At 49.9% G+C, this 27945-nt stretch overlaps 1 protein-coding gene across 1 annotated transcript; it reads right to left on the bottom strand.

The window, feature by feature from the left end:
• Positions 1-76: 76 nt before the first annotated feature.
• Positions 77-27462, bottom strand: WNT8B (Wnt family member 8B). The gene is made up of 6 exons (XM_077350993.1): positions 27202-27462; positions 13343-13376; positions 9031-9169; positions 8271-8396; positions 2078-2220; positions 77-652 (listed from the first exon to the last, which is right to left on the bottom strand). Exons 1-6 carry the CDS (start codon positions 27267-27269, stop codon positions 77-79), a joined length of 1086 nt encoding a protein of 361 aa, XP_077207108.1. The 5' UTR covers positions 27270-27462.
• Positions 27463-27945: the final 483 nt, after the last annotated feature.

Here is a 27945-nt window from a genome sequence, read left to right as displayed (position 1 = left end):
CTATACAACATGGGAAGCCAGAGGAGAGGTGCAGAGGGAGAGGCTGGGGAGGGCACCAAAGGGTCCGGTCTGGGCATTAGGGCTGCTTCTTCCTGAGCTTGCGGGACACCCCACCCCCACCCCCACCCCCACCCCCACTGCGCTCCCGCTTCTCCTTGCGGACGCAGTAGTACTTTGTGACGCGCTTGCGGCACTGCTCACAACGGACAGCGCAGCACCAGTGGAACTTGCAGTTGCAGCTGGACACCATCTCCGCCCGCCGTTCCTCCACGGCCAGCCCACAGTCCCCACACAGTCGCTGGCAACTGCGCTTCTCCCACTTGCTCAGGGCCTTGCCCCTCCTGAGGCACTCCCGGCCCTCCGTCCCCAGCAGGCCCAGGGTCTTGTTTTCCAGGCAGTAATCGGGGGAGTCCTCCAGGTGGACCAGCTCCTTCTTGGAAATGGAGCTGAAGGTCTCCGCAATGGCCCCTCGGCTGGCAGCGCTGTTGCCTGCCCCCTGGAGCAAGTCCACTTTGAGCGCCTTGTGGTACTTTTCCTTCAGGTACGTGCCCACTTCTCGGAATTCGGGCAGCTGGAGCCAGCAGGTCTGGGTCGTGCAGCTGCCAGACACTCCGTGGCATTTGCAGGTCCTCTTCATGGTTCCTTTTATTGCCTGGCGGAGAAGGGGAAGAGCACTGGGACATCATGCCACAAACCAAACAGACCAAAATGCCTCCTTTCATGTCATAACCAGAAACCTCAGATATGGGAAACCTCCTCAAAGCCACTCCTAACAGAAGGAGAAGGAGAAGGAGAAGGAGAAGGAGAAGGAGAAGGAGAAGGAGAAGGAGAAGGAGAAGGAGAAGGAGAAGGAGAAGGAGAAGGAGAAGGAGAAGGAGAATTAGTTTTTATATGCCGCTTTTCTCTACATGAAGAAATATCAAAGCGGCTTACAGTCGCCTTCCCTTCCTCTCCCCACAACTGACACCCTGTGAGGGAAGGGAGGCTCAGAGAGCCCTGATATTACTGAAGCTGGTGGTCCAGGTTGCTGTGTTAAATTTCCATCCAGTTTACAGTGTTAAATTTCCTGACAATTTCCTGACAAGCCAAGATCATTTCTGAGGTAGTTAACATCTTTTTTCCTCCATGCCCACAAATGGTAGAGATCTGAATGGATCCTTTGTGGCAGACCTGGGCTCCTATTCCCCATTCTTATCCATATATCTAACAGTCAACATGGCTCCTACTGTGGATCTAAATTGAGGAACCCCTCCAGGTTTGCAGAAAAACCCTAAAACTCATAGAGTTGGAAGGGACCTCCAGGATCATCAAGTCCAACCTTCTGCACAGTGCAGGACACCCACAACTACCTGCCCACCCACTCACAATCTGCTTAGCAAATGGAGGAAGTGTTAAAACCTACGGTTGTCTGTGCTTTTGCTGTGCGGAGGGAGGGAGGGAGGCAGAGTTCTTTCTGTCAGGGGCTCACTTTCAAAACTGCTTGGTAGTCCTGCTGTGCCCTCCCACAGCCGTTTCCTCTAGGGAAAACAGTGCTGAAGCCCCTCCTGGCCCCTTGCCGTTCTCACAGCCATGCTGAGTAACTGAGCAATTATTTAGGAAAAGGGAGAGAGAAAGAGACACTCGGACCATTTCTGCACCAAGGCTTTGCACGGGGCTGCAGGCTGGACTTTGACCCCGGGCAGATTGCCCCTCTTCTTGCTACTCCTGCACGAGGGAATTGGCCTGGTGCACCTTGTCCGCCCTGGATTTGTGCTCCCACATGGGAGCCGAGGCAGCAAAGTTCCCAGTGTGGAAACAGTCTGGGAGCGAAAAGGCAAGAGGAGGGAGAAATTCAGACAGAGAAAGATGGAGTGGGAGAAAAGGGATGGAGGAAGGAGAAAGCAAAGGTGAAGAGGAAAGTTCCTTGTGGGTCTCCATTGTTGTTTTTAAGTCAAAAGACGTACAGCCCACCTTTCCCTTGTGTCTTACAATCCCAAGACCAAAAAAATCACCCATCCAAAATACAAGTTAATGCGATATACTCCTTGACGGGAGCCCTTCTGGACTCCTCCTTTGTGACATGGGGCAGCGTACTTACTTTCCGCCCGGCTTCATTGTTGTGCAGGTTCATTGCCGCCCTGGCGTCCTGCCCCGTCTCCAGAGCATCCACAAACTGCTTGGAAATGGCCTCCCCAAAGCCCACATTGTCACTGCAGCCCCCCCACAGCCATCCTTGTCCTCCTGTGGAGACAGACCGGCCGTCAGAAGGAACCACCAAGCAGGCTTCTTGTGACCCTCTCCCTCCCCCTCCCCCCTGCAGCTGCAAGCTGGCACTTTCTGCTGCAAAAAATAAGCCTTTATACCCCGATTTTCTCTCCCAGAAGGAGTCTAAAAGCAGCTTACTACCTCCTTACCTTTCTCTCCCCACTATAGATACCTTGCAAGGTAGGTGAGGCTGAGAGAGCTCTAAGTGAACTGGGACTGGCCCAAGGTGGGGGACAAATCGCCCTGAGGCAGTCCTAATTGCCAAATCCCATTACCAAATAGATATGGTGGGCCTTCCAAGGCACTGGCCACTTTGGAGCTCTTCAGGGCACTCCGAGGTGCTTCGGACATGGCCATTTTGCTCTTAAAGGAAAGGCAGACAAGCACCCATCAAGTGAAGAAGAAGAGTTGGTTCTTATATGCCGCTTTTCCCTACCCGAAGGAGGCTCAAAGCGGCTTACAGTCGCCTTCCCTTTCCTCTCCCCACAACAGACACCCTGTGAGGTGGGTGAGGCTGAGAGAGCCCTGATATCACTGCCCGGTCAGAACAGATTTATCAGTGCTGTGACTAGCCCAAGGTCACCCAGCTGGTTGCATGTGGGGGAGTGCAGAATCGAACCTGGCATGCCAGATTAGAAGTCCGCAATCCTGACCACTACACCAAACTGGCTCTCACAAGTGCACACGAGTAACTTGCCCTGCACAGAAGGGGGATGGGGGTGGGCACACCCCTTCCTCCTTCCATCCCTCCCTCATGAGGAGGAGGAGGATGATGCGCCTGCCACCCTCTCCACCTCCTTGCTCCCTGCGTGGCTCACCTGGCAGCCAGCCTCCAACGTGTGCCTCAACGATCTGCCTCAACAACCTGCCTGCAAAAGTGCACAAGGCCTGACCATGCCCACCCCCGACAGGTAGGCAAGAGCTTCTGCTACCACCCCCCACTCTCTCCTCCCCCCGGCTCTGGCAGCACCTCCACGGCCCTCTTGTGGCTTTATGGGTAAGTGCACAACCCTAGCTGTATTCTCTGCTATGGAAATTTTGGCGCAATTTAACGTAAATAATTCTGCTTTACTTCACTTCTGATTCAGATTTCGGGCTTTCAGATTTCTACTGATTTCTACAGCCTCAATAGTTTATTTGATGTCCTGTTGTGTTGACCGCATTAGAATCATAGAATAATAGAGTTGGAAGGGACCTCCTGGGTCATCTAGTCCAGCCCCCTGCACTATGCAGGACTCTCACATCCCAATTGCTGTGACCTGCCACCCCCTTGAGCCTTCACAGAATCAGCCTCTCCGTCAGATGGCTCTCCAGCCTCTGTTTAAAAATGTCAATAGATGGCGAACCACAGAGTCTGTGCCTGTGGAGGACAGTATAGGAGCACCACCACCGCCCATGGAGGCCAGCCCATCTGTCGCACTGTGGGAGCCCCCAAGGAGCCCCACAGTCATGGGTCACCCAGCTGAGGTGGTGGAGGACCACTGAGCATGGCGGCTCTCCTGCCACAAGAGGGGGGACGGAAAGGGGAAAGGGGGAAAGGGGGAACGGAGGCAGGAGGGAGGAAGGAGTCTCTGGGTGTTTATGTGTGTCTGAGGAGCAGAGAGACCAGGGACAAGGTCAGGGAAGTGATAGGGAGTGTCTGTGTATTTGTGTGACAGAGAAGGAGGGAGGAGGTACCCGGAAGGACAGTCTGTGCCAGCTCCCCCTTAAGTAGATGTGTTCCACATAAAGGGTGAGAATCCTTGTCGGAAGATTTTTTCATATTACTCCCTGGTGCTCAACTCTCAAGGCAAAACAAATTATGTTTTCTTTAAAAACCGTCATTATCTTTGCTTTAAAGAATGCTGTGGAAAGAAAAGGAATGGGGGGGGGGGCTCCATGGGCAAGGGGCCGTCACCCAGGCACTGGCATCCACCCCACCCCCACCCCTCAGCCATGATGACAGGCTGTACGTGAGGAATCCACTTCTCCCCACTTTTCCAGTATTTTTCCCTGCTAAACTGAGTCTGCATACGTGAGTCCATTCCTGCTTTATCCTCCAGTACATTCCGCACACGGGCTTGAAACCTCTAGCTTGTCTTTATTCAGGTCATGGGCAAGCCCTTTGAACCCATGGTAACCTGTGATTTCTAGTTGCTGTCCTTCAAGACAATACATATTCTGAGGGGCAGCAGTTTTCCACGAATTCTCCACAGCCTTTCTACCAAAAAGCCTTTCAAAGGAATGTGTCCTGTGGACGGACCCCGGGATCTTTGGGAGCTGCTGCTGGGCCGGAGGGTTGAGCCGGGGACCCTGTGGGCCCAAAGCCAGAGAGGGACGTTGGAGTCCGGGGCACCTGCAAGACCAGCAGCGTTTCATTCCGGGTATGAGCATCTTGGGTGCATGATGGAATTAAACCTTGTTGGTCTTAAAGGTGCCTCCGGACTCCAAGGGTGCTGGCAGGAGACTTCCTCCCTGCCCATAACGAGAAGACCCCCTCCCAGAGTTCTGGGGAAATGGTGGCTTTTCTAATAGCTCCAGATGAGAGTTGAGCACTTCTGCTCAGCTCGGCCGCCTCCGCGATCCACAAGCCTGAGGCAGGGCAGGGCTACCGCGGGCGTCAGTGATCGCCGAGCTGGCCAAACCGAGCCGAAGTGCTCAACCCTACGTCCAGACTTCCCTAACTGATGGTCAATAACTGCTAGGATTATCCGTCCGTCCGTCTGTCCATCCATCCATCCATCTTTTTTCTTTTTCTATTTTTCCATTTTTTCCTAATATAATTTTTAATAATAATTAATGTACACGTGGTTTTAATCCTTTTAATACAAGAACCCATTTCCTTTATTTGCTTTAGGATGCTTAGGGCTTCATTTGCTTTACGATGCTTAGGGCTGATCCTGCGTTGAGCAGGGGGTTGGACTAGATGGCCTGTATGGCCCCTTCCCACTCTAGGATTCTATGATTCCTTCTCTTTTGGGCTTTTCACAATTTTTGTATAGCATTATTTCCCCTCCTCCTTCTTTCTCTCCTCCCTTCCTAACCTTAATACTGACCAACAGGCAAGAGTTGGTGGATGAGGTGAAGGAGGTGGGGACCCTAGGGGGAAGTGACCATGTCCTCATAGAATTCCTTTTGAGATGGGGAGCCAAGGAAGCTTGTAGCCAGACGCGGATGTTGGATTTTCGTAGGGCAAACTTTAATAAACTCAGAGACATGATGAGTGTCATACCATGGACGAGAATGCTGGAAGGGAAGGGAGCATGTGAAGGGTGGGCGCTACTCAAACAAGAGCTATTGCATGCTCAATCAATGACTATCCCAGAAAGACAAAAACACTGCAGGAGCTCTAAGAAGGCTATTTGGATGAACAGAGAACTTCAAGAGGAACTAAGAAAGAAAAGGAAAATGTTCAGGAAATGGAGGGAAGGACAGAGCTCTAAAGAAGAGTACCTACAGGTTACTAGGCACTGTAGATCAATCATCAGAAGGGCCAAAACTGAGAGTGAGCTAAGATTGGCCAGGGAAGCGCATTGTAACAAGAAAAGATTTTTCAGTTATGTGAGGAGCAAACGTAAAGTAAAGGAGGAAATAGGCCCACTGTTGGGTGCAGATGGACAAACTCTAACGGAGGATGCAGAGAAAGCAGAAAGGCTTAGTGCCTATTTTACATCTGTTCTTTCCCACAGGTCAAAGTGTTTAGGCACATCTAGAGATGGCCGTAGCCAATGGATAGTGTCTGGGTGGCAGGTTAACATGGATAGAGAGGTTGTCGAGAGGCATTTAGCTGCACTGGATGAGTTCAAATCCCCTGGTCCAGATGAAATGCACCCGAGAGTGCTCAAAGAACTTTCCAGAGAACTTGCACAGCCCTTGTCCATCATCTTCGGAACCTCTAAGGACTGGAGATGTCCCGGAGGACTGGAAGAGAGCAAACGTTATTCCAATCTTCAAAAAAGGGAGGAAGGATGACCCGGGAAACTACAGACCAGTGATTCTGACCTCTGTTGTGGGGAAGATAAAGGTAAAGGTATCCCCTGTGCAAGCACCGAGTCATGTCTGACCCTTGGGGTGACGCCCTCCAGCGTTTTCATGGCAGACTCAATACGGGGTGGTTTGCCAGTGCCTTCCCCAGTCATTACCGTTTACCCCCCAGCAAGCTGGGTACTCATTTTACCGACCTCGGAAGGATGGAAGGCTGAGTCAACCTTGAGCCGGCTGCTGGGATCGAACTCCCAGCCTCATGGGCAAAGCTTTCAGACGGCTGCCTTACCACTCTGCGCCACAAGAGGCTCTTTGGGGGAAGATAATGGAGCAGATATTAAAGGGAGTGATCTGCAAACACCTGGAGGACAATTTGGTGATCCAAGGAAGTCAGCATGGATTTGTCTCCAACAGGTCCTGCCAGACCAACCTGGTTTCCTTTTTTGACCAAGTAACAGGTTTGCTGGATCGGGGAAATTCGGTTGGTCATTTACTTGGATTTTAGTAAAGCTTTTGACAAGGTTCCCCATGATGTTCTGATGGATAAGTTGAAGGACTGCAATCTGGATTTTCAGATAGTTAGGTGGATAGGGAATTGGTTAGAGAACCGCACTCAAAGAGTTGTTGTCAATGGTGTTTCATCAGACTCTAGGGAGGTGAGTAGCGGGGTACCTCAGGGCTCGGTGCTCGGCCCGGTACTTTTTAACATATTTATTAATGATCTAGATGAGGGGGTAGAGGGACTACTCATCAAGTTTGCAGATGACACCAAATTGGGAGGACTGGCAAATACTCCGGAAGATAGAGACAGAGTTCAACGAGATCTGAACACAAAGCAAAAATGGGCAAATAAGAACAAGATGCAATTTAATAAAATGTAAAGTTCTGCATCTGGGTCAGAAAAATGAAAGCCATGCCTACTGGATGGGGGATACACTTCTAGGTAACACTGTGTGTGAACGAGACCTTGGGGTACTTGTGGATTGTAAACTAAACATGAGGAGGCAGTGTGATGCAGCGGTAAAAAAGGCAAATGCCATTTTGGGCTGTATCAATAGGGGCATCACATCAAAATCACAAGATGTCATAGTCCCATTGTATACGGCACTGGTCAGACCACACCTGGAGTACTGTGTGCCGTTCTGGAGGCCTCACTTCAAGAAGGACGTAGATAAAATTGAAAGGGTACAGAGGAGAGCGACGAAAATGATCTGGGGCCAAGGGACCAAGCCCTATGAAGATAGGTTGAGGGACTTGGGAATGTTCAGCCTGGAGAAAAGGAGGTTGAGAGGGGACATGATAGCCCTCTTTAAGTATTTGAAAGGTTGTCACTTGGAGGAGGGCAGGATGCTGTTTCTGTCGGCTGCAGAGGAGAGGACACGCAGTAATGGGTTTAAACTTCAAGTACAACGATATAGGCTAGATATCAGGAAAACATTTTTCACAGTCAGAGTAGTTCAGCAGTGGAATAGACTGCCTAAGGAGGTGGTGAGCTCCCCCTCACTGTCAGTCTTCAAGCAACGGTTGGCTACACACTTTTCTTGGATGCTTTAGGATGCTCTGGGCTGATCCTGCGTTGAGCAAGGGGTTGGACTAGATGGCCTGTATGGCCCCTTCCAACTCTATGATTCTATGATTCTCTCCTTCCAATTTTTTCCCTTTCCTTAATTTTCTTCCTCCCTCTCTCCTTTCCAAATTTCACTCTAATAAGAGAAAATGACCCCTCTCTCCACATGCTGTGTACAGCAAGGTGTGTGTGTGGGAGAGGGGCAAATCTTTATCAATAAGGCTGCAACTTTGCCCTCTTACCTTATCGTGGGCAGCCTCCAGTGAAGAGGCTCAGAAGGGCTCAGTCCAGGGCCGAGGAATGGAAAAGCTGCTGGCAGCTCAACACACACTTATTACTTTGGCAAACGTGACCCTCTAAGAGGCTGCAGCACGGACAGCCAAAGTACGGCTGGCCGGCCGGACAGATGGCTGCCTCCTCCTTTGGGTCCCCGGGGCTGCCAGGGGAGCATCCTGGGGTGGGGGGGTGGGCAGGGGTTGCCCAAGATGTGCCTTACCCAGCTGTCCGTTGCGGGAATCATCACACCCACAGTTGTCAAAGTCTCCCAGGCTGCAGTTGCGTGTCAGTGTGTACATAACTCCAGCAGAGCTGATCGCGTGGACAAAGGCCGTTTCTCGGTTTGCTGTGGAGCAGAGACAGGAGAGAGAGAGGGGGGGGGGAGCAGAAGCTGCGTGAGCATGATGCACATCGCAGGCACCTGCATTTTGGAGCAGCCATGTTGATCTAGGCCAAAGGGAGCCTGGAAGGCTGGAGGAGGGGCAGAGAGCAGACAAATGACAAGCAAGGAAAGGGTTAAACGGTTCCTTCCCACTCCTCCCCTTCAGTTTTCATTAGGAATTAATCTGCAACACTTGAACATCCCCTGAATGAGGGAGGCAGCCAAGGGTCCAACCTGAGGCTCTGTGAAGCCCTGCAAGGAGGCAGAGGCCCCTTGTGCAATCTGACTCAGCCTGAGCAGAACAGCCACTAGCAATCTCACCAGCCACTCCTCCTCCGGTCCCCAGACTGTAGCAAGCCAAGTTGCTAACCTCCAGGTGGGGCCTGGATTCCTCTTGGAATTTACAGGTGATCTCCAGGCTACAGAGATCAGTTCCCCTGGAGAAAAGGGCTGATTCAGAGAGTGCACACAAACTGGGAAATCTAGCAAATCCGAAGGGAGTACGTCAGGGGCATCCAGGGGCAGGGGCAGGGGCAGGAGAAGGGGCAGGACATGGGTCGTGCCAAACACGTTTTGTCTGGAGCCTAGGCTGACTTACCACTCCGTAAACCTCCATGGCTGGAGAGCTGCAAAGCTCTCTCAGGACAGTTCCAGCGATCCCAAGCAAACTGGAACTTGCATTCTTCGATCCCGCTCTGTGCCCCCGCGGCCACACTGCTGGAGTAGATGAGGTATGCCTGCCGAGGAAAGACAGTCAGGAGCACAATGGCCCTACCTCCGGTGCACATTTACACAGGAGCTGACACCGGGAACCAGCTGCTACAACACAGCTGTGATTCCCTGTGGTGAACGTGGGTTGTCTGCAGCATCAAGTTAGGCTCTCAGGAACCGTCTTGCCTGGGTGGTGTTGTGGATGTGGATCTGTCAAGGACCAAACTTGAGGCCCAAGGAAGGATCCAGGCAGACACAAAACCAGCCAATGCACTGCAAGGATCCCCGTCTGTCGCAACCAACAGGTTTTCATCAGTCGTGCTTGATGTAGCCAATCACGCACGGCCATGGGTGATCCCTTTGTCTGCCAGGGGCATGCATGTTGGGGTTTCCTTGGGGGGATTCCAGCCCTGTTGCCACCTGCTCACACAGGGACTCACTGCTGAGATCACTAATGAGGAGATGTCTCTTAGCGCGGGAGCCTGGCGTTCCTTCCGTGGTCCGACACTGGCGACGAAGGTGGGAAAGTGATTGTTGTGTTTGTGGCCAGGCTAACGATCCTACGGAGGATCAAGCTGGAGGCCCGGAGCAGGATCAAAGCATGCATGGCATGAACCAATGCACTGTAAGGATCCTCACTGCGGGGGATTCAAATAAATCAAGCGGGATCCGGCCAATCGCAGACGGCCACACGGCGAACCCTTGTCTGTGTTGTATATAAATTGTGGGGGTTGTGAGTGGGATTTTCAGTGTTTGCATCATGTTCTGGCACCAAAAAGGAACTGCAACAGTTCCAGTGTCTGAGAGTCATTGATCCACTAGATCCACCACGGATCCAACTACGATGCTAGGTACGGAGCCTTGGTAAGTGATCAACAGCTGCTGCTGAAGAACTGGTGCGGAGCCCTGCCGCCAAGGAGGGACCATCCGCCAGCTGAATCACTGGCAGAGGCCATGGTTGGTTTGGTGCCTGACCTCCACAGAAGGGACCATCCAACTGCTGAACACGCTTCCTGCAGAGCAGATTCAGCAGCCCCATGAACGCCATTGCTCCCTTGGGCTAGATCGAACCCTTTGTTTTTAGCCGTGATATTTCCTTGATATGACCATTTCTCATGGCCAACACCATCACTGATGGCAACTAAAAGAGGTTGCTGTTCCTGAGCCTTTGTGGGCCAGCCACGTACGAACTTGCACACAATCTATTTTTGCCAGACAATGTGGACGGTGAGTGCCAGGAGGAGATTCTCTGGTGCCTTCAGGAGCACTGCAACCCCCAAAGGTTGAAATTGCCAACACGTCCAACAAGAGGGTGTGTCCATTGCCTATTTCATCAACACTCTTCGCTCTTCGCCACTCATCACTGCCTCTTCACAAACCTTGAGGAGGTTCTTTGAGATCGACTTGTCTGTGGCCTCTTGGACAAGCAAACCCAGCGGTGACTCTTCGCCAGGAGAGAACTTTCCTTCAGAGACGTGCTGGAGGACACCATCACCCTGGGTCTGGGGGCCTGATCAACAATGTGCTTTCGAGGATGTCAAAACGTCTCATCACCTCGGACAGCATGCCGGTGCATCCCATTGTCCTTGCCTGAGAAACCGCCCAACATGGAACTTGTGCCCTCCTGAGCCCCCACCTGCCCGACAGGCGAGCGGCTCCCATGTCCTTCTATTCCTGAACCTTGTCTTCCACTGAGTGCCATTACGTGCAAAATTCCATGACTACCTCTACGGCCACCAGTTTGTGGTCATCACGGACCACAACCCTAATCTCGGTCTCTTCACTACAAACCGCCAAAGACCCCAGATCCTCTCTCCATGGACACTGCATTGGTCCATCTTCCTCCATGGATAGGACTTTGGGTTCAAACATCGCCCCAGGAAGTCCATCAGCCACGCCGACATACTCAGCTGCCTACTGCTACCTCAGGTTGATGCAGACCCTGCCCCTGTTATGGAGGCCTAGCTCTACTCGCTCCTGGGACCATGGACATTTCTGCCTCCACTCCGTCATTCTCAACTGGGTGTTGAGGGGATGGCCTAACGGAAAACAAGACCTGGACTTCACCCCCTTCATTGCCTGACAAACTGAGTTTTCGGCCCACAAGGCTTCTTTGCTGTGTGATCACCAATCCCTCAAGTTGCGACTGCCTGTCCTGGAAGTGCTGCACGATGGCTACCCTGGCATCATGCACATGAAAGAGCTGGCTCACATCTACGTCTAGTGGCCCAGGATGGACAAGTATATTGAATCCTGAGTCCTCCACTGCTCAACCTGCTAAGGACACTGCCTGGAGATGTCACAAGTGCCAGAGCAACCATGGGAATCAGCTAAGAATCCCTGGTCCCAGTTGCACATTGACTTTGCTGGCCCTTTCCAGGGACACATGTGCCTGGTCATTGTGGACTTGGTCTCCAAGTGGCGGAAGGTAATTCCCATGTCAGCCATGACATCTATCGTAGTCCTCAGGGCATTGCAGCATCTGTTTGCAACCCACAGTCTGCTGTACACAATCGTCTAGGACAGGGGTAGTCAACCTGTGGTCCTCCAGATGTTCATGGACTACATTTCCCATGAGCCCCTGCCAGCAAACGCCTGGTCTAGGACAAAGGGGCACCATTCACGTTGGCAGAATTCCGGGCATTCCTGGAGGAGCACCTGATCCACCAGATCACCTCTGCCAGTTCCATGCTTCAACCAACGGGCAGGCCGAGCACATGGTCTGCACAACCAACGATGCACTCTCTAGGCTGACACAGAGAGACCAGCAGCAGCACCTGACCCACTTCCTGGCTCACCAACATGCAATACCATCATCAGCACCCGGCAAGAGCCCAGTGGAGCTTCTCATGGGCCAAAGACCCTTCTTGACTGTCTGCACATGGACCACGATGCAACCCAGCCACCAAGCCAAGAGGTTTCCACCGTGCCCTGCAACTTTGTCCTGAATGACCCTGTTTATGTCCACAACTTCAGAGATGGCCCTGACTGGATTGCAGCCACTGCCACCCAGGACCCGTCTCCTACCGTGTCCATGCCTCAGATAGCCTCACACTACCCCGGCCCATGGGCCAAGTATGCTGCTACAATACCAGATCTGCTACACCAGAGGAACCCCTGAGCCCAGCACCTGCATCTGCAGCCGCCACTGACAGCCAGCCTCTTCCGCCTGTCACTGCACAGGGCCTGACTGCGTTCCAGCAGCCCCTGTCGTTCCTCAGGACGTCACTCAGCCAGACCCAGCTACAGAACTACGCTGGTCCACACGGACTCGCACAGCACCCTGCTCTCTGCAGGACTGTGTTCACCATCTCCCAAGTGACTTTCTAAGGGGGGAAGGGTGTTTTCCTTGTGGAGCTACTGAAGACCGAGGTTGAGGCCTGGGGCAGGATCCAGGCAGATGGAAAACCAGCTAATGCGCTGCAAAGATACCCATCTACAAGATCCATTCAGTTTAAATCATCCATGCTTGATCTAGCCAATCGTGCATGGCTGTGGGTGATCCCTTTGTCTGACATGTCTGGGGGGATTCCAGTCCTGTTGTCACCGGCTACAACGTGTACTCCCTGCTGAGATCACTAATGAGGAGAGGTCCGTGTGCTCAGTAGCTCCGTGTTCCTGCCATGATCCCAGAGATCTAACAGGCAGCATCTGCTTCCCAGTGTGGGGCTGTGGTTGGAATGCAGGACCAGGCCTGGAAGACCCTCGGTTGGAATCCCCACTTGCCCATGGGAGATTTCTGGATGACCCTGGCCAGTCATGGTCTCTCAGCCTGACCTACATCACAGGGCTGTTGTGAGGGTTTTTTTTAAAGAGAGGGTAAAGCATCTATGCTTGGTTCCCATACACTTTGGAAGATAGACAGATTCCATGTTATAGGCACCCTTCTTAGCTCCCTCCTTTGGGGGCAGTAAAAAGTGCTGATATCATCCCATCAGCAAATCCCTGCTCAGCCCTGAGGCTTGGCCTCCCTCAGCCCCACAGGCCTCGTATTGCTGCGAGGACAGAGGGACATGGCCACTCCCCTGGACTCTTCATGGAGGGAATGGAGCAAAGGCGTCTGTTCCTCTCCCACAGTTCCCGCTTAAGGCATGAAAGCAGAGCACCCTTCCCAGTCCTGGGCAGCTGAAGACGAGGAGGCAGACTCAGGCTAGCCGATCTGGGCTAACTGAACATAGATCAAAAGGAAATGGACTTACCTTGGGACCTGTCATCAGGAAATTATTCACTGACCTGGAAAGGAGACAGGAGGGCAGCAATGAGGAGAATGCTTGGAATTTCTCTGCTCCATCCCTGTCCAACACCCTCTAGTCCACGCCGCCCCCATCAAGGTTTCCTGCCTCCAGATGACCCACACTAGGAACTGCCCACCCTATTGTGCTTCACAGCAGAGGAAATTTCCTGGCAGGTTTTCCCCATCTGCCCAGTCCATCAATAAATATTGTTAGGTATGGTCAGATATTTGCCCTGTCTATAAAGGTGCTATCTTGGGTGTCATAGAGTTGGAAGGGACCTCCAGGGTCATCTAGTCTAACCCCTGCATGATGCAGGACACTCACAACTACCTGCCCAACCTCAGTAACCCCAATTTCATGCCCAAGTGATCCCCTTCTGGGTATCCAAGGAAGGGCCACAAGAGACAAGCACTGACACAACCCTTCCTGCCCACCCACTCATAATCTGCCTCAGTTCATAAAATCAGCATTTCTGTGAGATCACTATCCAGCCTCTGCTTAAAAACTTCCAAAGAAGGAGAACCCACCACCTTCCAAGGAAGCCTGTTCCACTGAGAATCCGCTGTCAGGAACTTCTTCCAGAGGTTTAGCCAAAAATTCTTTTGAATTTTAAGCCATTGGTTATAGTCTGCCCCTCTGGGGCAACAGAAAACAACTCTGCTCCATCCTCTTCAGTGGTCCCCAACCTTTTTATCACCGGGGACCGGTCAACACTTGACAATTTTACTGAGGCCCAGGAGGGGGGGGGTCCTTTGCCGAGGGACATCGCCGCTGCCGCCTGAGCCCCTACTCCACTTGCTTTCCTGCCGGCACCCGTGACTTCCCGCCGCCCGCTGGGGGCCGCTGCCAGCAGCAGCTGCGCAGTGCCACGCCAAGGGGGAGCCCCAGCCATGGAGGCCACTGGAGAGCACCAAAGGTGATCTGGGCGGCAGAGTGGCAGGGCAGCCCCTGAGGCAGCAGCCGGGAAAGGGACGAGGAGGAGCCGCGGCCTGGTACAGACTGACCGAGGGTTGGGGACAGCTGCTCTATGGGACAGTCCCTCAAGTGTTTGAAGATGGTTATCATATCAGATCTTAGTTGCCTTCTCTCCAGGCTAAACTGACCAAGCCCCCACAACCTTTCCTCATACAACTTGGTCATAAGGGGGCCAGCCCACCATAAGGGTGCCATATCCAGGTTGGGAAGTCCTGGAGTGGTGCCTGGGGAGGCCAGGGACTGTAATGTCCACCTGCCAAAGCAGCCGTTTTCTCCAGGGGAACTGATGCCTCCAGTCCAGGGGCCAGCTGTCATTCTAGAACTCCAGGGCCTCTCTGGAAATTGGAAACCCTACCCGGTATCAATGCAGTGCCACTATATTTCTCAAAATCCCAAAGAATAGTCTGCAGTAGATTGGAGTCCAGAAGCCCCGTAGAGAACAAAGATGCCAGCTTTCAAGAGTCAAAGCACCCAAGCTATTTAGTAGCCATTTAGAGCTGGGCTCTATTTTACTACAACTATTCCAGAGCTAAAAGAAGCTTATCCGAAATCAGCTTAAAAAAAAAAAGGCAGATTTCAACTACAGTTTTTAAAAAAGTAACCACAAGTATGTTTCTGCTCTAGCTAGCAAGTGAAGAAACTATGAAATCGTACTAAAATCACAGGGCCGTTCCGCATTCGTCCAAAATAGCACAATGGTTACAAATTGAAATCGCTACAGTTTTGCCGTTATGCACAACGTCGTTGACAATCTGCAACACTCCTGAAACCGATCCGCAAAAAGTGCTTCGTTGTAGCGCTTTCAGGGAAAACCCAAAAAGTGGATTCACCCTCTGGAAAGCGCTACACTCCTGCAACCAATCTGCAACACTAGCGGAAAAGTTCTCTGTGTTACCATTGTTGCGGTTTCTGCAAAGTCCCTCCCCCTGGCTCTCTCCTCTGATCTTCCGGTGAAGTGCTCGCCATTTTTTTTTCTCCGAGCGAGCGGAGATCAACGCACCGGCAAGCCTTTGTTTACCCAGAGAGGCTTCCCTGGCTGCAGTCCCTCTGTTTAAAGTCACCAAGCACAAGCAACACAGAGGCCCGTTTGCTGGTTTATTTTCCCTTTATTTTTCACACTATTTTCGGCCGAAAATTGCGCCCGTGAGGGGGGGGGTTTCACTCGGGGGAGCATGGCAACGATGAAACGGCAGCTCAAACACCACCTGCTAGCTGGATGGGTCTCTCCATTGCAACAAATCAACGCAGATTCGTTGCAACATGTTTTTTTTTTAAACCTTCCTTAAAGGGAAAGGGGCTTTTGGAGATCATGATAACAGCCGCCCATTGTCTGCTTGACAGCCAGGGGCAGGACACAGCTCAGCAATATCGCTTCCTGGCTAGCGATTTTTACCGAGACCAGAAACCTGTGGGAAACGATAGAAACGCAACTGGATTCCACTACAAAGGCAGGTGTGCATAATGACGAATTCCACTATTTAAAATGGCGATTTTTCGTTCAGCAAACAATTTGCTACATGGATCCTGGTGCGGAATGGCCCTATTCCTAATAAAACCTTAATTTATTTTTATTTTATTTATATATTTTGTTTATATTTCTTGACCGCCACTCCTGGCCCAGCCCACTCATGGAGGTTTAAATAAAAGCATAAAAGCAGCATAAAGCCCCAATACAATCACAATATAATCAACAATTAGCAGCAACAATTCCCCTGCGCACCCTCAGCCCTTCTGAGTAGCAGTCGCCATTGCGCCGATAGATGACCTCAGGTGATGTTTGGCCTGGAGCGGCTACAGATACAAAGGAGTATAAGGAGTACAAAGGGGAGGGACCCAATCTTCCTACCCCGGCCTCAACCAAACACCATCTGGGCCCTGCAGGACCCAGAAAGCTCTCTAAGGGCCCTCAACTCTTCCACTAGTTCAGGGCCAGGACCAAAAAGGCCCATGCCCTGGTAGAGGCCAGGAGCACTTCCCAAGGCCCCAGGACGACCAGCAGATTAATACTCGCAGAGCGAAGAGCCCTGCGAGGAGCACAAGGAGATAAGCGGTCACTCAGATAAGCGGTCACCCAGACTGCATGCAGTCTTAAAGGTTAAAACCTTGAGCTTGATCCGGAAGTTAACCGGCAACCAATGCAGCTGCAGCAGCATAGGCTAAACATGGGCCCTCCAAGATGACCTACTGAAGATCCTAGCAGTTCCATTCTGCACCAGCTGCAATTTCTGGGTCAGGCACAAGGGTAAGCCAGCATTGAGCAAGTTACAAATTCCTGGTCTGGAGGTGACTGTCGCATGGATCACTGGGCAAGCAATCTGAGAATAGATGGGGCACTAGTAGCTTCGCTTGATGTAGGTAGGAAAATGCTGTACACACAGCTCCTGTGACCTGGGCCTCCATAGAGAAGGAAGCATCCAGTACCTGGCCAAGGGGAAAATGTTAAATTGGACCCCCGCCAAGGTAGGCACACATGCTTCCTAATCTGCTGCCTTCCTGCCTAGCAACAGGACCTCCTCCATGGCGGGGTTGAGTTTCAGGGGACTCTGCTCCAGCTGTCCAGAATGTATCTGGGAGGGAGTCTGGGAGGCTGTCCATGAGGAGAGGGAGCTGGGTGTCATCTGCATATTGGTGATATCCCAGCCCATAGCTCCCTGGTAGCCAAGGAGAGGTTGACAATCTCTCCCAGAGGGCCTCTTATCTGTTGGTTGCTTGTCTTGTGGACAGGGATCCAGGGGACAGATGGTTGCCCTCACCGACCCCAGCAACATGTCCACTTTGGCCTCTGAGAGCCACCTGAAGCCATCATATGTATTCCCCTGGGACAGCCAAGGGGCCTCCAGTTCCCTTTCTGTTTCGATCATGGCAGGAAGGTCCCAGTGGAGTGACAAGACTTTAACTGAGAAAATGCTCACTAATGCCTCACAGCCAAGTTCAAATTGACTGGAATCTTGACACCCTTCCTTGAGGGCGGTAACTACCCTAAATAACTGTGCTGGCCAAGAGTTTGCGGACACAATGGCAGTGGCATAAAACTCACATTTAGCCTCCTTCACTGCCATCTCATATGCCTTCATAAGCGTGTGATAGAACGCTCTTGCTGCCTCGTTGCAAGTCTTCCTCCATCCTTGCTCTAGTCATCTCATTTCCCTCTTCCACTCCCACAGCTCTGCGGTGGACCACAGACCGAGTTTGAGGCAAGGTCAGAGAGGGTGTCAGGGAGCAATCTCATCAACGGTGGCCATCAGGTGGGACTGCCAGTCCCCCACTAGAGCCACCATCGAGTCACTAGGAGACATCAGGTTCCACAGAGAATTCAGGAAACCATAAGTCTCCACAGGTGGGCTAAAATATGCCCACTGCCCAAGCGAGAAGGGAGTGGAACCCTAAGCTGGGCATTCAGGGTATAGTGGTTGGGCCATGGGATTTCATCAGTCACCAGCAAATCCACCTCTAACCAGCGCCAATGATTAAGTCAAGGGTGTGGTCAACCTGATAGGTAGGCCAGTAACAAACTGTAACAAACCATGGCTGACACCAGGGCTGACTCTGCACTTACTTTGTTTATTCCATTGTGGATCCTGCTGAATTCAGATCAATTTGAATTTGGGTCTTCCTTTATCCCCCCCCTTCCCTATTGAAACAGAAAACTGATCTGCATGTGATAAGGGAAGCTCAGAAGGGGGGGCGGGGAGAGCCAAGCACAGCAGGAGTCTCTTTCTTTTCTTGAAGGGCAGGGAAAGGATTGGAGACAGCAGAGAAGGGGGAATAAATTCCAGAGACAAATCCCTGTCGAGAGAAGTTAGGGCTTCTGGAGTTTCTGCCAAGAGAAATTGGGGCTTCCCCTTTAAGGGAAGCTTGCAACCTGGGAATGAGGAAGCCTCTGAACTGATGCCCTGGCCAATCAGGGCTTTTCTACAGTGTTGGAGGCTCAGCAACAAATTAGTTCGGGACAAGCAGAAAGCTGCAACTTTACTCACACCGATTTTTCAAATATTGAGGGTTATAACTACTCCAGGATATCGCGGGGGAAAGGTAGGGTCACTCTGGATCAATCATGCTTGTTGCAGAAGGAAAATTTAAAGTTCCCAAAATCAAAATGGAAATCGCATTCAGTGAAAATGGCAGGGACTGAATCAACCTGGGATTGGAATAAAAGCTCCGTGAAGATTCAGCCCAAGTCCGAACCAAACCCAGAGGACAGCAAACCTAAACATGATTATTATGTTTATTATCATGTTTATTATAATGGTAAAGGAAGTAGGTTGTCTCAGTTATGAAAAGGGAAGGAATTCCAGATCAATTTTCTTCTCTCAATGCAATTGTCTTGGGCCCTAGCTTGACCCCCCCCCCCACACACACACACACCAGGAACTCGCTTCACAACTGCCTGTGCCTCAGAAGCCCTCACTCTGCCCACTAGCAGGCGGAACAAAATCGAGTAACGTCTTAAAATGCCTTCATTTTGCTCCAGGCTGCTGACAAGACTGAGGGTTCTCTGTACTGCTTCCATTGCCACTGCAAACGCAAGCCATGCACAGTGCACCATTTCCACAGATGGGAGATTTCGGCACATTTTCTCTGTCACTCCTCCCTTCCAACTGTGGTCTACAGTGGCTCTGCATTCGCTTTTGGGATGTGCTCATCATGGCCACTGTGGTGACTGACCAGCCCCTTTTATGCTTTTCCTTGTGGATCTGCTTTTGCACTAAAATGGTTCTAGAAGCATAGAATCATAGTGTTGGAAGGGACCTCATGGGTCATCTAGTCCAACCCCCTGCACTATGCAGGACACTCATATCCCTATCGCTCATCTACTGTCACCTGCCACCCCCTTGAGCCTTCACAGAATCAGCCTCTCCGTCAGATGGCTCTCCAGCCTCTGTTTAAAAATGTCCAGAGATGGAAAACCCACCACTCCCGAGGAAGCCTGTTCCACTGAGAAACCGCTCTGACTTTCAGGAACTTCTTCCAGATGTTTAGTTGGAATTTCTTTTGAATTAATTTCATCCCATTTGTTCTGGTCTGTCCCTCCGGGGCAAGAAAGAACAACTCTGCTCCATCATCTATATAATCAGTCCAGTAGCACCTTTAAGACCAACAAAGATTTATTCAGGGCATGAGCTTTTGAGTGCAAGCACTCTTTGTCAAACTAAGAACTCCTTACATGACCCTGGGAATATATAGCAAAAAATAATTCTGTTACATTAGTAAACTGTGTCACACATCCAAATACAGCCAATGATAATTCTTTGCCAAAACAGCCGATCAATCTCCTTGAAATTCAGTTGTTATTCACACAAATATGGGAGAAATAAAACTGTATGTGAAAGTGATCAAAGGCTATCACATCACCATATGTTGCTTGCCCCATCTGTTCCCAAACCAGTGTGAAACATTCTTATAAGGTACCTTGTAAGAATTACCTTGTAAGAATGTTTCGTCTCCTCTCCAGGCTAAACAAACCAAGCTCCCCCAGCCTTTCTACATACGTCTTGGTCTCCAAACCCCTCACCATCTTTGTTGCCCTCCTCTGGACACGTTCCAGTTTGTCTGCATCCCTCTTCAACTGGGGTGCCCAAAACTGAACACAGGACTCCAAGTGAGGCCAAACCAGAGCAGAGTAAAGCGGTACCATCACCTCCGAGGATCTGGACAAGATATCCCCTTTGATACAGCCCAAAATCCCATTTGCCTTTTAAGCTACTGAGTCATACTGCTGACTCATGTTCAATGTATGGTCTACTAAGACTCCTAGATCCTTTTCGTACATGCAGTAGCCAAGACAAGTCTCCCCCATTTGGTTTTTCCTACTTAAATGCAGAACTTTACATTTGTCCCTATTGAACTTGATTTTATTCAATTTAGCCCATTTCTCGAGCCTATCAAAGTCATCCTGATTCTGTTGCTGTCTTCAGTTGTGTTTGCTACCCCACCCAGTTTAGTATCATCTGCAGATTTAATAAGTATCCCCTCTAATCCTTCATCCAAATCATTTATAAATATGTTGAACAACACAGGCCCCAGGACAGATCCTTGTCACTCTTTTCCAAGAAGATGCTGAACCATTAACAAGTACCCTCTGGGTACAATTTGTCAACCAGTTATTGACCCACCTGACAGAATTAGGATCCATACCGCATGTTACCAACTTGTCAACAAGAATATCATGTGGAACCTTATCAAAGGCTTTACTGAAATCCAGATCAACTATGTCTACAGCATTCCCCTGATCCAAGCAAGGTAGTCGCTTTCTCAAAAAAAGAGATAAGGTTGGTCTGACATGATTTGTTCTTGCTTAGAAATCCAAATAATTTATAAATATGTTGAACAACACAGGCCCCAGGACAGATCCTTGGGGTACTCCACTTGTCACTCTTCTCCAAGAGGATGCTGAACCATTAACAAGCACCCTCTGGGTACGATCTGTCAACCAGTTATCAATCCACCTGACAGAATTAGGATCCATACTGCATTTTACCATCTTGTCAACAAGAATATCCTGTGGAACCTTATCCAGGTAAATCCAGGTAAACTATGTCTACAGCATTCCCCTGATCCAGCAAGGTAGTCACTTTCTTGAAAAAGAAGAGGAGGTTGGTTTGACTTGTTTTGCGAAACCAATGCCTAATGTGGCAATACATTTTTAATAAATTTGTAATAGATGTGGCAATTAATTGCTATAATAATTACAATTGCTATAGCAATTTATTTACAGATTTTTAAAAATAAGCCCTGAAACGGACTCCCATTGGTTTGGCAGGAAAAACTGCTCAGCAAATGTCTTTGATTTGGGCACAGGAGAGTAAATACCCTTCCTTGGAAATGATATTCCGGCACGCTCAGACCGAGATTTCCTCCCCTAAAACATCAGAGTGAAGTAGGCCTGGGACTCAATACATTGAGGACAAAGAAAACCTGAGAAAAGGACAATTAGAGCCCCCCAACGTTGCACTCTCCCCAAAATGCTGCAGTTTCGCAGCCAAGATGAAGGGAAACCTCCCATTCGGGAGCAGCCTTGGCTTAGAGAGGCAAGAAAACTGCCCTATAGGGCTACGATTCAGGGGTCAGTAAGGACTACAGAGCTGTTTTCTTATAGGCCTCAATTTTCGAAAGGGCACAAAGTGAGTATGTCCAGGCTGGAGAAATAGCCGCCTGCCTACTCAGCCCCCAAAGCTGGGACATTTATCTCCACATAGCCCTAGAACTGGTGAGGGCAGTCAAGGGCAGACGTTTGGCAAAAAGCAAAGGTAGGACACTGAATCTGACCCTAGTCGAGCCCTCTGGCTGTTCTGCCACAGCGGCTCTCCCCACCACCACAACCTGTCCCCCAAAAGGGAGAAGAGGCATCATGGAATGGGCGCCAGGACTCCAACTGAATGGGCAGCTCTGGCAGAGAACACCTGATTATCAAGCCTTGTCCATATTGGCGGAGAAGGAGAGAGAAAGAGAGGGAGAGAGAGGTGGAAGTGTTTGTCCAAGACTGATGTGTAGCTGAAAAGTAAGATCAGGGCCAAAAGGTAACACAGTAAAAAGTAAAATGCAGAGTAAAGATTTTCTATTCCTTGGCTCCTCCATCAACCCAAAGGGAGACAAGAAATCAGGAGATGGAGCCTGGGAAGGGCAATCATGAGGGAACTAGACAAGATTCTTCTTCTTCTTCTTCTTCTTCTTAAGTATAAGGATGCATCACCGGCAACCAAGATCAAGATCATTCATACCACAACATTCCCCATCCTCAGATCAAGCAGCTGAATTGACCGATTTCCTTGAAACTGCTCCCGGTAAGTCGATGAAAAGATTGTGCGAAGACTTGTTTCTTCCCTGATTATACAGAAGCTGAAAGCTTTAATTAATTAGATGAAACTCTAAACCAAAGACTGAAAACAATCCACGCTCAGTTGGGGGGGAAGCGCTTCAGGAATGACCATCACTCGCCCATGGAGCTGCCTCACACCGCATCTGAGCCGTGCATCAGCAAAGTCCTTCTCAGATCCATCTGGGGCTTTCAACTGGAGCTGCCTGGGACTGAACCTGGGACTTTCTGAATGCCAAGCAGAGGCTCTACAGACGCTCCATGGCTGACCGAGATTCTGCATTCCTGGCTTTCCTTATAGGAATCACAGCCACAGACAAGTGGAGCTGAAATCTAGACTGCATCCACACACTGCTGGATTCACACAAATGCCTAAACCCGGAATTAATCTTCATTGGTCTTGAATCACTGGATTCAAACTTTGTTCTGTCATAGAGACTGGAATGTTTTCATTTAAAGCCATTCTGGCTTTGCTATTTTATCATAATGGAGCATGGAGAGAAACAATTTAAAAAGAATGGTGAATGGCAAGTATTATCTCATACCTAAGATAATTTGTTTATTTGATTTTTTTTAATCCCCATTTTCAACAGCCACAAGGTACCCAACATAGCTTTGGGCAACATCCACACTGATTTAAGTTTAAAGCATTTGTACTATAATTCAGCAATTTAAGACCTATTAATTAGAGCCACCTTGAGCCAGCCATGCTGGCATTGGTAGCATATAAATATAAACTAATAAATAAACAAAATGTTATAGACCTGTATTGTGTTGTTTTAACCTGGCCTAAGCCCCCAGGGGAGAGTGGGCTAAAAGGTGAAAAATAAATTAAAATGTTTTGCGGCCGTCATGAGGATGTCCTTGTGAGACGCCATTTTTCCAAACTCTTTGTTATTAGCCGTGACCGGAGAGGGCTGCCCCCATTTCCCTCCACAGCCAGGACACCGATCAACCCCCCTCGTCACGACCGATCATTGAAGGCATTGCCAGGATATTGTGTCAGTCAGTTTCATGCTGCAAATTAAATTGGCTAGCAAAACCCTTAGCTGCACTTAGTTAAGCAAACTGCATTTGCCAAAAGGAAGCAGGTTCCGCCTCAAGTCACCCAACTCTGAGAAGCTAAATAGGAAGCCCATCTAGAAGCGAACAAGGACCAAAGTCTGCCATCCACCATAGTTTTTGTTTCGTTTCTGGTCTCTCAGTTCCACAAGGGTGCATTTGTCCTTGTTCAGGAATTCCAGGCTGATCATCATGGTAAATCTGACCTTCCTCACAGCAAATAACAAAGAAAGAAAAGCTGAGAATTGTTGCAACGGCATTGAAAGAAATAGTCTCTCAGAAAGAATTGCTGTATACACTATGGGCCATTCCGCACAACCGCCAATGTAGCCAAATGTAAGCGCTATTGTAAAGCACTACAATTAATAGCGGCAAGTCTTGACAACGCACACAGCGGTTTCTAGCAGAAAAAAGGCTCTCCCACTAGCGCTGATTTCGTTACCCACAAGTTTCCAGTCTCGCCGGAATCGCAACAAAGGAGGCAATATTTTTCTGCGCTTCTTCCCACCCCGGCCATCAATCAAACAGAACAGCCAATGAACTGGTGTGTTCGTGCTCCCGGAAAGCCCCTTTTCCTTTAAAATCTGTTTTTTAAAAACCCAAAACACCAGGGGCAACGAATATTTGTTCATTAAATTTTTCAGAAAGACCTTTTTCGCTGGCGTAGGAGCTGGCACGTAATCATTTACATGCTCTTTAAGTAAAAAAAAAATCCCCCCCCCCCAGAGGGTGCAATTTCTGGCCAAAAATAATAGGCTGTATTGTGCTCGGAAAGTTTGCAGAAGGGAGCTTTGTTTTACTGTTAAGTACTTTTGAGGAGGGACTTCAGCCGAAGAAGCCTCGCTTATTCGTTGCTTTCACCGGTTTAAGGGGGGGGGGAAATGCCGATCGCGTCTCCGGAAGCTTGGGGGTGAGAGATTAGAGAGGGACATTCTTTCTACCGCTATATTGAGAACGCACATGTCTTTTTCGGATGTGTTACAGGTTGTTCTCAGGAGTGAAGCGTTTTTTTTAGTGGGAATCCACTTTTTACGATTCCCGGAGATTGTGCACAGAAGGAATTCCTATGGACTTCACGGTCCTGTGCAGACAGATGGTCACCCTAATCCATGGCAGAAGAAAGGTGGTAGTTCCCTCTCTCATTTCAGCAGTGGGGGGTGGGGGTGGGGTGCACCTCAAGTGCATGAGCATTTGGTTTGGGCATCCAGATCATTGGTCTGGAACCTTCTCCTGTGAAAGCCCAGCTGCTCAGAAGAGTGGGCCTGTCTTGCTCACAAGAACCTCTGTGCAAACCACAGCCAGAAACCTGATCCTGCCTGGCAACCGCCTCTTGCTAGATGAAGCAATTGCACTGAGAGTCAGAAAAATGTCCCCTTACTGGACACCCATTCTTTTTTTAAAAGATGGATTTTAAAGGTCGACATGGAGAACATTTTATAGAAACAGTTAATGGTCCCACTATTGGTGTGAGTGATATTTGATGATGTCCCAGTTTCAAGTGGGAAACTGAGTTGGTCTGCCACAGAAGAGTCAGGTTTGAGTCCAGAAGCATCTAAAAGACCTAAAGCAAGATTTCCAGAAGCTCCCTAGAGTCAAAGCTCTCGTTGCCAGAGAGGGGACTTTAGCTCTCGAGAGCATATGCGCCGATGAAGGCAGCTCAAATGCTAGCAATCTCCCTGGCTTTTTAAGGTGCTTCTGGACATCTAGGATGGTGTCCCATCCATGCAGACATAATGACAGTTGACTTGAAAAACACAAAGCTTATCCCAATTGCTCTTTGTTGGTCTTAAAGGTGTGCATGCACATGGAAACTTGCCCCCCGAATCAAAGGTGCCACTGGACTCCAATTTTGTTCTGCTCTTTCAGAGCAAAACGATTTAATGTCAACTGGATGACAATCGCTTCAGCCTCAGAAGCCCAAATTGCACTTTTCTGCCACTTTAACTCCCTGAGTTTGTGTGGATGAGTTTCCAGGAATTAGGAAAGCAGTAAATTTTTTCTATCTTTGTGGAATAAGTATGTAATCTGCATGGAAGATTTCTTTTAAAAGAATTTGAAATTTAATTAGTAAATATAGAAAGGGCAGAGATCCAACCGAGAGAGCTAGTAAAGTAAAATGCACGCTGGAATCAGGGTCAGCTCAAGAGCCTCAAATGGCTTCATGTGGATTTGAATTTCTAAAAGAACAATAAAGACATGAACCCAGCAATGAGGACACTAAAATAAATCCAGGTGCCAACTCTGCCGCCAAGATCAAATAAAGTCAGCTATGTCCTCAAAGTACTTTTGCCCGTGTAATTCGTGCCATCATTTGTGAAAATGTCCCTCCGCCATCAGTCAGCAGAAGAGTAAGCAAACAAATTTAACTCCAAAAACAGATACATCCAGAAATCCGAAAACATCTTAATTGCCCAGGACATCTCATGATACAAGAACGCATTTCAAAAAGGAGATGTTAATTCAGTATGAAATTGCTGGGTTAGAATTTATCTGCAAATCTAATCCAGTTCATCCAGGACTGGGCAGAAAATAAGGTTTCCTCAATCAATAAGTGTGTTAAATCAGTTTATCTAAGCTTGGAGGCCAAATAAAAAATAGCTACCGAGAAAGCTGTCCATCTTAAGGGTGCCACAAAATTCCATTTGCTTCATTCCAAGATTTCCTTTGGACATTAAAGTAGCTGTTCTTACTGCAGATGAAACTCTCTGTTGCACCAGAACAGATTTCTTCTGTATGTTGGTCTCCTGGTCCTGAGCATCTGCAGGGATTCGAGGCTGTCGCTTTGCAGGGAGCGCGACTCATTTCCCCTCTTCCAAGGTGAGGGGGATGTCAGCGGAGTTCAGGTGGCCAAACGGGGAATGTGCGTGCCTGACCTTGACCAGTGCTTGACACCCAGCTTGCTCACAGCATGGCTAGCACGGACTCTAGCTCCTGCCCAGCTCCTCAAACAACTTAATGCCACTGAGATTTCTCCATGCAGAACAGCTAAGCAAGACCAAGTGAAGGGAGAAGAGCAAAATCCTTGTTGTCCAACTTGATTCTGCCCCGGGGAGGAGCCCAGTGCCCCTTGAAAGCTGGCTAGAGCCTGCCCTAGCAAACCCCAATGCCCAGTTTTGGAAAACCTCAGCATAGCTCTGTGTTACTCCAATATCTTTTGCACAAAATGAATTGAGAAGCAAGCGGACAATTCTCATGCAGTGTAGAGTCTCACAACTCCCCTCGCCCACTCGCCCGCCTGCCTCTTCTCGGTCCAGCACTGCAAAACTCTGAAGCTGCCGTACAGCAGGTCAGAAGATGGATTCCTACTCTGACTCCCAGGTCTCCTCAGCACTTTTGCTGCAGGGATTTCTAATGGGCGATCCCAGGGACTGCCCTGGAGCCCTTGCCACCGTGCCAGGAGGCCAGCCATAGAAACCGTAGCCAAACACAGGCAGAAAGACTCCCTGTTCCTGGGAGGGAGGTGAGGTGTCGCTGTCTGTCATGGGCAGAGGCCAGAGAGACCAAGCTCTGCTCTCAAAAGATGCTGCCAAAAGTCAGGCTTTCCTCCGGTGCAGTTACTCACCTTGAGCCGTGCTAACGTGCCATACATTTCAGCTGCCCCACAGGAAAGCAGCACAGTCCTGGGGAGGGGGATAAAGCAGGAGACTGAGACAGCGCTGAGGGGCTGGAGAAAGCCTCGGCCCACTGGAGCCGGGCACTCAACTGGCAAAGGGGCAGTGATAGCCCCGACCCCTGGGGCTCCGCTGATTTAGCTCAGCAGCAGTCAGGGATCCTGGGATTCAAAGGGGATCTGTGGGTTCTGCCTCTTCGGGAGCTCAGGCTGCACAGAACACAGAAACGTTGTGAATCCCCAAGGGGCAGAGGGGGAGTGCCATGCCTGGCCCAGTGAAGGGAAGAACGGGCCGGCATCTCCTTCCGTGCTGTGCCCCGTAGCTCTCTCTAAGGTGTGAAGCAAGAAGACGGGAATACTCACCAAGGGTGGCTGAAGTGGAAGAAGGAGACGAGGAGCACAGTGCCTGGATAGGAGCCCATCGGAAACATAATCCAAAAAGACCAGAAAGGAGGGAGAGGGAAGGAGAGGCAGAGAGACAGACAGACAGAGAAAGTGCAAGTGAAGGTCTTAAAAGACTAGGAAGGTAGTGGGGGGGGGCATGAGAAGAGAAAAGGAGCTTCTTGCCTCAGCTCCTCAAGTGGGAAGAGAAGTTGAATGATCCCCAAATTCAAACCACGCTGAAGGACAATCTGTCCTGAAGTGCAAGCGGGGGGGGGGGGGGGGAGAGGGTGAAATGGAGCCACCGAAATTCGTAAGAAGAGATTATCTACTTAATTAAAGATTTCCCCCCCACACCCTAAGTCCTTCAGCCAATCAGGACTCAAGTGCCAGAGAGAGACTGAAGTGATCAAAAGAACACCCCAGGTTCCTCAAAGACAAATGCACCAAGAAAAGGGATTGGGGGGGGGGGGATGAAGAGAGAGAAGGAGACAAAGCAAATCCTTCCAATCGTCTCTGGATGCAATCTCCACCATCAGCCCCTCCGCAACACCCCCAAAGGCAACTGGGAAAGACCCTTGATCTTTTGACTTCCTTTGCAACTGGGCATTTGGTGTGAAGCTCAGGGAAACCAGTGCGGGTATTCAGAGTCTGGGGCTGGCTGGGGAAGGGGTTGCAGAGCATGGTGGCCCCACTGGAGGCCAGTGACAGCACCCCACTCCCAGA

Source organism: Paroedura picta, chromosome 8, assembly GCF_049243985.1.
Source record: "Paroedura picta isolate Pp20150507F chromosome 8, Ppicta_v3.0, whole genome shotgun sequence".
Taxonomy (NCBI): Eukaryota; Metazoa; Chordata; class Lepidosauria; order Squamata; family Gekkonidae; genus Paroedura; species Paroedura picta.
This window is presented reverse-complemented; position numbering and strand designations above follow the sequence as displayed.